This window comes from Mirounga angustirostris, unplaced genomic scaffold, assembly GCF_029215605.1.
Source record: "Mirounga angustirostris isolate CCGP_5_RB_7025 unplaced genomic scaffold, mMirAng1.0.hap1 SCAF_8, whole genome shotgun sequence".
NCBI classification, from domain to species: domain Eukaryota; kingdom Metazoa; phylum Chordata; class Mammalia; order Carnivora; family Phocidae; genus Mirounga; species Mirounga angustirostris.
The window spans coordinates 82,688,144-82,697,643 of NW_026991716.1; the positions used below are offsets into that span (position 1 = coordinate 82,688,144).

Here is a 9,500-nt window from a genome sequence, read left to right on the forward strand (position 1 = left end):
TTGGTGAACACAAATTTGATAGCATTCCAAAAATCAACCAATGTCTTCTTGCCAAAAAGTAAATGGCATCTCTCCGAAGGACAGAAGGCATTTGGCTCAGGATCTAATGGGAAGAATTGTGAGGACTCAGAGCAGGAATGCCCATGAGAAAGGTTCAGTGGAACATGAAGTGTCAAGGGAATCTTTGAAAGTGAAGTGATGAATATATAAAGTTTTACAGTACCTCGAGGCAGAATATAATTTGGTATATAGTATTGAAAGTATAAGACATTTTTATTCTTGGAGAGGATCTTAGCGTAAAATCATAGGAAGAAGTAAAAGCAAACCAAAACAATAACAAAAACAACCCCCCAAAATAAATATGGGTAATTCAAATTATGAACAGTCAGGGTAGTATTCAGAAGACTTTTGCAGAAGCCATATTAATATCATGACACCAAACGCCATAATGATTATGTGGGGAACATCGTTGTTCTTTGAACTGACCAAACAGATTAGTAATAGTTCAATTAGATACCACCTACCACCAAATACCTAAATTCTGGGTGGAGTCTATAGCTTAACATAAAGTGAAGAGTTATGTTTGTTGTTTTGAGAATTTATATGTAGTTTTTTAAATCCACATAATTATGGACATATTTTGAAGGATTCTAGGTATATACTTCTTAACCTGCAGGAAGAAAAAAAGAGGAGGTGAGATAATTAGTTGGGTTTTTGTTTGTTTGTTTGCTTGCTTGCTTAAGGTTTGTTTTGTTGTGGTTGTTTGCTTGGATTTGTTTGTTTCAAGTAATAAAAACAATTATAATTAACATAGACAAAACGGAAATTATTGCAAGTTTATGGAGTAGCTCTTAGAACTGAAGGAATAGCTGAAGAACCAAGCTCAGAAAGGCAGGATCCCAAGCAGCACCTTGGATGCAAGTAGTAGAGTTTACATAACTGTCTTGTAAGGAGCCTTAATGTGATTATCAGCATTTTCCATCCTGACCCTTCCACTCAAGTTTCCAAGTCCCAGAGACAGAGGTTGAGTTATCTGGATCTTCTGCCCTATGTTGGTTAGGAAATGGGGAAATACTCTCTGCAATCCCAAAGATAGCACACAGGAGGAGAGAGATAATATCTCAATAGGAAATTAGGGTATTATTATCAGAAGAAGGGAGAGTGATTCAGACAGTGAAAACCAACAAATATCTGCTATAGAATCCTTTAAATATAATATGCTTATAGAGTAACCTTTTGTTAAAAATGTGATTCCATGAACTATTGAAAGACCCTGTTTATATTCATTAGAAATTTTATATTGTATATTTATCCAGAATTTTTTAATAATGAGTTATGCTTTGAACTTACAGGAGATTGTATGTGTGTGTGTGTGTGTGTCGTTAGAAATGGTAATAATTTGCATAGACGTAAGAAGGATTTATTATTCCAAAAGAATTTCAGCTGTGGTGGGAGCTCTGATTCTTGACTGTAACAGAGAGCAGTAACATAATAGCAAACACTTACGTAGTGCTTTCTCTGGTCCAGGCACCCTCAAAAGCACTTTACAAATTTTATTATAACAGGGAAGAAGTCACAATGAATGACAATCATTTTTTTCCTTTAACTATTTCTAACTTTAGTCCACTTAATTTGTCAATGATTCATTTCTGGTCTTGGAGGCTGGTCTGAACCTATCGAAAGATCCCTAAGTGGATCCAAAGTTCCGTTCTTTACGTGGATGAAAAGTCTTAACCATTTCAAGAATCATCCCACTGTGCACCAACACAACAAATAGAGAATAGGTGTACTACACAATGACTGGCAAACATGTTGACTCAAGACCTCCTGAGGGCATAAGGGAAACTCTCTTCCAACCCCACACGCCTGCTACTGTGAGCCAGAGAGGTGGGCTGAAGAATGAGTGGGGTGGCTGCAATCTAGGAAGAAAGCCCCAAGGGGCAAGTTAATGCCCAACCGTCCTCTTCTGTCTTTTAAGTTTTAGGCAGTATTGAATTCTATTCTAAATATACCCGTTTCTTTCAATGTAAAATAAGGATTCAACACACACGCACACACACACACACCAAAAACTTAAAGTAGAATTACCATTCCTTGGAGAAGCCTCCTATTCTCTTTGGTTTCACATTTCTCTCCCTAATATCTTGAAGCATATTTATGATGTGAGAATCACACTTGAACCTCTTCTATTCCAAGCTCCCTTCTGTTTAACTCTCAGTGGAACATTCCCACAGTGTGACACAGAAGGTAGTTTCTTAGTGGAAAGCAGAATTGTATGCACACCAAATCCCATCAAGTTATACTTTTACTGAAGATTTTGTTAATTCTTTTTTTTTTAAAGATTTTATTTATTTATTTGAGACAGAGAGAATGAGAGAGAGCACATGAGAGGGGGGAGGGTCAGAGGGAGAAGCAGACTCCCCGCCGAGCCGGGAGCCCGATGTGGGACTTGATCCTGGAGTCCCTTAGGTCCCTCAGTCGCTTAACCAACTGAGCCACCCAGGCGCCCGATTTTGTTAATTCTTAATTCTAATATCTTTATATTTTTATGGTACTTGAGACTATCAAAAATAATTGTGACATTTTAATTATACTATTTATTGTTATAATTTGCTTTATGCTGTAAATGTATTGCTCTCTCTGGTGGGAGCTAAAGTAACACTGCCGTGGGTGCTTTAAAAACAGGTTGTATAGATTAACAGTTCAAGATGTGTTGGGTATCCAACTGAATTTTAGTTATGAGGAGTAGGTTTGAAGGTTCCTGTCAAGGGGATGTCAATTAGGCCCCAAGAGGCAAACTTTCCTAACAGTTTCTGTACAAAGCAGGGGTTACTGGGTAACTGCCCCTACTGTTCAGTAATTGACCCAGTTAGCAATGAAAAGCTGAGGGGAGAGGTGTGCAGAGAGTTAACAAAAAGAACCTCAATACAAAATGTCCAGGAAGCAGAAAAACTGAGAGGCACACAATGAAAAGAACATTGTTTCTTGCCTAGTGACCTTTTTTTTCATTTGGCCAAAAAAGAGTCATGGAATTAAAGTGTACTAGATAGATGCCAACCTTAACACATGACAAAGAGAGGCAAAACTAGGAGATTTTGCTCATATTACAGATATTTAGAAATATCTGTATGTCAACTGTGATGGTAGTTATTCTCTAAAGATATACATGTTAAATGCACATAGAAAGCAACTAAGTATCTAGTTCTTCATTCACACTTGGCTCATTCTTGCTTATCTTGTTACCAAGGATTTTACCTTGCACATGGTAAGGACTCAGCAATCCACCCACTCATTCATGCAATATATATATATATATATATATATATATATATATATATATATATATAGCATTTATTAAACACCTACTGTATTCTGGTGATGAGGATAAAGCAGTGAAGAAACAAAGCCCTTCATAGAGCTTGCACTCTGGTTATTACGTTTGCTAGCTGCAACCTGGAGAATCAGTGAACATAAAATGTAGTGCTCTTGACCCAAACTGGAACCAATGATCTGGGTTTGTTTGAAAGTGTGCTCTGCCACTTCTGAACTGGGTGACCCTGGGCAAGTTTCTTAACCATTAGAGGCCTCAGTTTCTTTACCAATAAAATGGGATTACAATGAGGTAATATATGTGTTTGTGTGTATATTTTTGTGTGTATGTTAACGTAAGTGCTAAGATCAATGTTTGACACTAGTTAAGTATCATATAAGCATCAGGTATTCCTATTAAGGGAAATTGCTCTAAATTTAATGTATGGATAAACAGTCCTCAAGTATAAAGGGTAGAGCCCAGAGAAATCAAGACAATAAAACTTGAGGTGCCAAATGCACCTCAATAGACAATTGATGTTTGTATTATTTGTTCAAAGAAGATTGTAGAAAGCAAGAGAGAGCATAACCCAATGGTTAAGCTAGCTACTTATATCTCTGGCCTTCAGTTTTTTCTTTTCTTTTCTTTTTTAAGATTTTATTTATTTATTTGAGAGAGAGCATGAGCAGGCGGAAGGGCAGAGGGAGAAGCAGACTCCCTACTGAGCAGGGAGCCGGACCTGGGGCTCAATCCCAGAACCCCGGGATCATGACCTAAGCCAAAGGCAGACATTTAACCAACTGAAGCACCCAGGTGCCCCAGCCCTCAGTTTTTTCATCTGTAAAGAAGAGGTGATAAAAGACTTTCTTGATAGAGGTTCTATGAGGATTAAAGGAAATGATGTGTGCAAAGTTCTTGGCACAAGACCTAGCTGAGAGTGAGCAGTTACTGAACAGGGGCTATTAAAGTTGTAACCTTATTGCAATGAATTGACATCATTTATTTAGTTTTTGCCAATTGCGTTTCAATTCAAAAAGGACTTAAGAAAACTTTTTCAATGAGAACATTTCTCTCTCTCTCTCTCTTTTTTTTTTTTCTTTCAAGAGAGGGAGAGAGAGTGCAAATGAGTGGAGGGGAGGGGCAGAAGGAGAGAGAGAGAGAGGGAGATAGAGAATCTTAAACAGGCTCCAGGCTGTGTGGAACCCAACGCGTGACTCAATCTCACAACCCTGAGATCATGACCTGAGCTGAAATCAAGAGTCAGATGCTTAACCAACTGAGCCACCCAGGCACCCCATCAATGAGAACATTTCTAAACATCATTAAACATTGGTCTCATAGGAGAAAAACACTTCATTGCTCAGTCAAATCATGTACATTAAAGATTAGTATTACTCCATTAAAAAAAGAGATCCTTCCAGTAACTTTCCTCAGTCTGTAGATCCCAGAGTCTTGTAAGAATTGAAAGATTGTCCAACTAGTTAAATTTATGAAGTAGGATCAAATGTACATGAACCTACATAAACCTACTCTTGAATTGTGTCATAATATATTTTAATACTCTTTTTTTTTTTTAAGATTTTTTATTTATTTATTCATGAGAGACAGAGAGAGAGAAGCAGAGGGAGAAGCAGGCTCCCAAGGAGCAGGGACCCCGATGCGGGACTCGATCCCAGGACCCTGGGGTCATGACCTGAGCCGAAGGCAGACGCTTAACCGTCTGAGCCACCCAGGCGCCCCTATTTTAATACTCTTTATTGCCAATGTCTGTATCTGTGTTCATAAGGGAAATAGACCTTTTTAACTTTTTATATTTTCTTTTGGTAATAGGTTAATAATTGGCTTCACATAATGAGTTAAGCTTCTTTATTTATTTTTCTGTTTTCTAGAATATTTTTAAATGACAATAGTATTTTCTATTCATTGAACAATTGATACCACTCCTACAAAGCTATCTAGGTCTACTGTTTGTTTTCAGTTATCATTTATCAATTCCACTTCACTAATTGCTATTTGTTTAATAAGAATTTATTATTAAAATTGGCATTTTTCTATTTGTGCAGATATATAACCATCCATTTCATCAGTTTTTCAAATTCCTGAGCATAAAGTTACTCCATATAGTCATTTCTTATTTTTTTTCTGTTGCATAATCATTTGCTCTTTTTTTATATTTAAACTGAATTTCTTAAAACAATAAAATAAGTTGAATTTCCCTTTTTCTTGATTATTCTTGTGTGAGGTTTATTTTAGTATTTTTTTTCCAGTTTTATTGAGTTATAATTGACATATAACTTATATTAGTTTAAGGGGTACACATAATGATTTGATATATGTGTATATTGCAAAATGATTATTATAGTAAGTTTAGTTCATTCATCACCTCACATAGTTACTATGTGATATTATCAACCCTCTCAAATTTCTGCTCTGAATTTCAATGATTTCAATCCTTATCTTAATTTTTTACTTCTTATTTCTTTAGCTTTGGCCCATTGTTTTTTGTCCAGCTTGTTCAATTGGCAATTTTGTTAATTTCCCAAAAACTGTGCAAACCTGTAAATTTCCTTTAAATAAAGTACTGTTTTAGCCACATTCCACAAAATTCGGCATGTAGTGCCAACAATGTCATTTAGTTCTAAACAGTTGAGATTTCTTTCATAGTCCTTTCTATTTTCTCTGTAGCTCAGGAGTTAATTAATAGTTTCTGAACATATTTGGTAGACACTTTTTTATTTTGCTTTTGTTATTGACTGGACAGGGCTGAAGTTAAATTTGATGGTAAGTCTCAGTCACTGATTCCAATAATTCTGTTCTGGAAGTGCTCCAGGATATAATATCCAGAATCTTTGGATTCACGGAATCAAGGGAACTACCTAGGGAATGTCATATGCTTTAAGAAAAACTTCATAACAACAACAACAAAAATGTGATTTTTTTAAATGTTCACATAAATTTAGATAATTAAATAAAGAACAATTTCTCCCTTTTTCCTTGAAGGAAACCTCTCATGTTTCAACACTAGCTTTTGATCAAGATTTCAAAATATTTTAATGAACATGAAATTGATAGACCACATTATTTTGGTGAAAAGAATAATGAATTTCAGAGGATCAGTAAGAATTTGATCAAAAGACAGTTTTGCAAACATACTACATATTTTATCTTTGTGTTCATATTCGTAAGAAGACATGAATGTCAAAGAAGAAAAACCTTGAAGACTCTTGTATTAAAAAAAATCAAAAAGACTTAATTCATCTTATTAGCAGGAATCTGCTATAATTCACAAGATCAGTATTGTTCTCCATGAAACATAATTCTTTTCTTTTGAGAATCCATTTATTTTTATTATACTAATGATATTTTAATGCTAAGGAAAAACTTTTTTTAATGCCCTGATACCACATGAGAATGTTTTTCTAATGCCACTAGAACATTTTATTATCACAACCTAGTATTTTACTTTATCAAATTTTTGCATCAGTGTACTCTACTAAAAAACAAAACAAAACAAACTACAGATATCAAACCAAGAGCTGCCATTTTTTTTTACAAGAGGACTATTGTGATGCATTTTTGGCAGTGAAGATGAACTTATACCAAGAAACCAAAACAAACTTTAAAAAAAAAAAAAGTTTGAAAATAAATAAATAAACAAATAAAAATTAAAAAAAAAGTTTGGTTTTCTATTGAATTCTATTTGAACTGCCAAGTTATATTACAATCTCAAAAATGCACTAGTAAATAATTATAATAATTATATATATAATTAATAATAGTTATATAAACTAAGGAATGTTCACAGATATGATGTGGTTTCAAAGTATTAAAAATTTTAGTCATAGCCTCGGTGATGCTTGTCTTTGTGCCAGCTTTCTAGAAACAAATAAAAATATAATAGGTAAGGATGGCATTGAAAACAAACGTAACCCGGTGGGAAGATATGCTGGCACACTTATAACAAATTCTGACTCATTATTTATGGAGTTCAGGGGAAAGTTCCTTTCAAAAGCAGTTTCTTGGCTTAATAAAAGCTCCATTTTTCTAATGGTTTAGTAACACTAAAAAAGGAAAATGCAACTGATTTTGTGATTAAGTGTATTTTGAGATGCATCACCTGTTAATCTCAAATTATATTTATGATTAACTTTTCATCACTACCCCTACGTACCCCTCTATTCTCTTTCTGTTTCACAGAAAAAATTATGACATCAGCATCCAAAGGAATTCTCCGCCCATTTTTAATCGTCTGCATTATCCTGGGCTGCTTCATGGCATGTCTGCTCATTTACATCAAGCCCACCAACAGCTGGATCTTCAGTCCAATGGAGTCAGCCAGCTCAGTGCTGAAAATGAAAAACTTCTTCTCCACCAAAACTGATTATTTTAATGAAACTACTATCCTGATTTGGGTGTGGCCATTTGGGCAGACCTTTGACCTTACATCTTGCCAAGCAATGTTCAACATCCAAGGATGCCATCTCACAACAGACCGTTCTCTATACAACAAATCTCATGCAGTTCTGATCCACCACCGAGACATCAGTTGGGATCTGACTAACTTACCACAGCAGGCTAGGCCACCCTTCCAGAAATGGATTTGGATGAATTTGGAATCACCAACTCACACGCCCCAAAAGAGTGGCATCGAACACCTGTTCAACTTGACTCTGACTTACCGCCGTGACTCAGATATCCAAGTGCCTTACGGCTTCTTGACGGTGAGCACAAACCCCTTCGTGTTTGAAGTGCCAAGCAAAGAGAAGTTAGTGTGCTGGGTTGTAAGTAACTGGAACCCTGAGCATGCAAGGGTCAAGTATTACAATGAGCTAAGCAAAAGCATTGAAATCCATACCTATGGGCAAGCATTTGGAGAGTATGTGAATGATAAAAATTTGATTCCTACCATATCTACTTGCAAATTTTATCTTTCTTTTGAAAACTCAATCCACAAAGATTACATCACAGAAAAGCTCTACAATGCTTTTCTAGCTGGCTCTGTACCCGTTGTTCTGGGGCCATCTAGGGAAAATTATGAGAATTATATTCCAGCAGATTCATTCATTCATGTGGAAGATTATAACTCTCCCAGTGAGCTAGCCAAGTATCTGAAAGAAGTTGACAAAAACAATAAGTTATACCTTAGTTACTTTAACTGGAGGAAGGATTTCACAGTGAATCTTCCACGATTTTGGGAATCACATGCATGCTTGGCTTGTGATCACGTGAAAAGGCATCAAGAATATAAATCTGTTGGTAATTTAGAGAAATGGTTTTGGAATTAAAGTTTTCCATCATTTGCACACTTGGAAAAATTATTTTGGTGAGCTATCATCCAAGTTTTGAGGATAAGAAGAGAGACAACATTCTGCTTTTGTGTCACAATTTATTTTTATCACTCTCTCTTGGGTAACATGTATATTTTGATGGAGATTTCTGAGAGCTCAGCATTAGCAATCACTCCCTTTGGTTTTAAATTATCCTGTATATACCTAATTATGTGCACTGAAAATTAATTTATTCTTTGCTACCATTTGTAAACATTGTTTTTCACATTTTGTAGTTGTTTGTAATGTAAGTTTGTGATATGATTGTTGTTTCTACATTGATCAGCTGTTTAAGCTATTTGAGAGATGAAGATGCACATCTTAAAATATGAAATATTTTCACTAAATATTATAATCTCTAGTTCCAAGTTTGCATAATGTAACAAAGGAAAAGCATTTGTAATTGAGTTCTAACCTCTTTGACTTCAAAGTGAACAAAGTGTGAACTGTCTCTATTTGATCTACTTTTTACCTGTTTACCACATTTTTTGTGAAGGAAGAATTATTCATGCAGTGAATAAGAAAGATAGTGAAGCAGAACTGTTTTATTCAGGAAGCTATTAGACTTTTCATTTATTTTCATTAAGCTGACTTGCAAATGCAGCCATTTGTTCTTATGATCTTAAGTTAAATTATTCAAGTATTTTTAAATATCCAATTTTGGGGGATTTGTAGAACCTGGGAAATAATCCTGACAACACTTAAGAATGTCTAGGATAGTTCTCTTCCCAATCCTTACACTTATTATTATAATAAGGCAAATAATTTCCTCAAATAACAAAGGAAAAGAATGTGTATAGATACAAATCATATTTACAAGTGGTACATTTATGTACAATTTTGAATAACATATAAATTTAAAA

At 35.0% G+C, this 9,500-nt stretch overlaps 1 protein-coding gene across 1 annotated transcript; it reads left to right on the plus strand.

Annotated features, from left to right (window-relative positions):
* Nucleotides 1–7,513: 7,513 nt before the first annotated feature.
* Nucleotides 7,514–8,596, plus strand: FUT9 (fucosyltransferase 9). The gene has a single exon (XM_045866042.1). The coding sequence runs from the start codon at nucleotides 7,516–7,518 to the stop codon at nucleotides 8,593–8,595; it is 1,080 nt and encodes a 359-aa protein (XP_045721998.1). The 5' UTR covers nucleotides 7,514–7,515; the 3' UTR covers nucleotide 8,596.
* The last annotated feature ends 904 nt before the right edge of the window (nucleotides 8,597–9,500 follow it).

Coding starts and splice junctions, on each gene's coding strand:
- FUT9 (XM_045866042.1), top strand. CDS start 7,516: ATGACATCAGCATCCAAAGGAATTCTCCGCCCATTTTTAATCGTCTGC.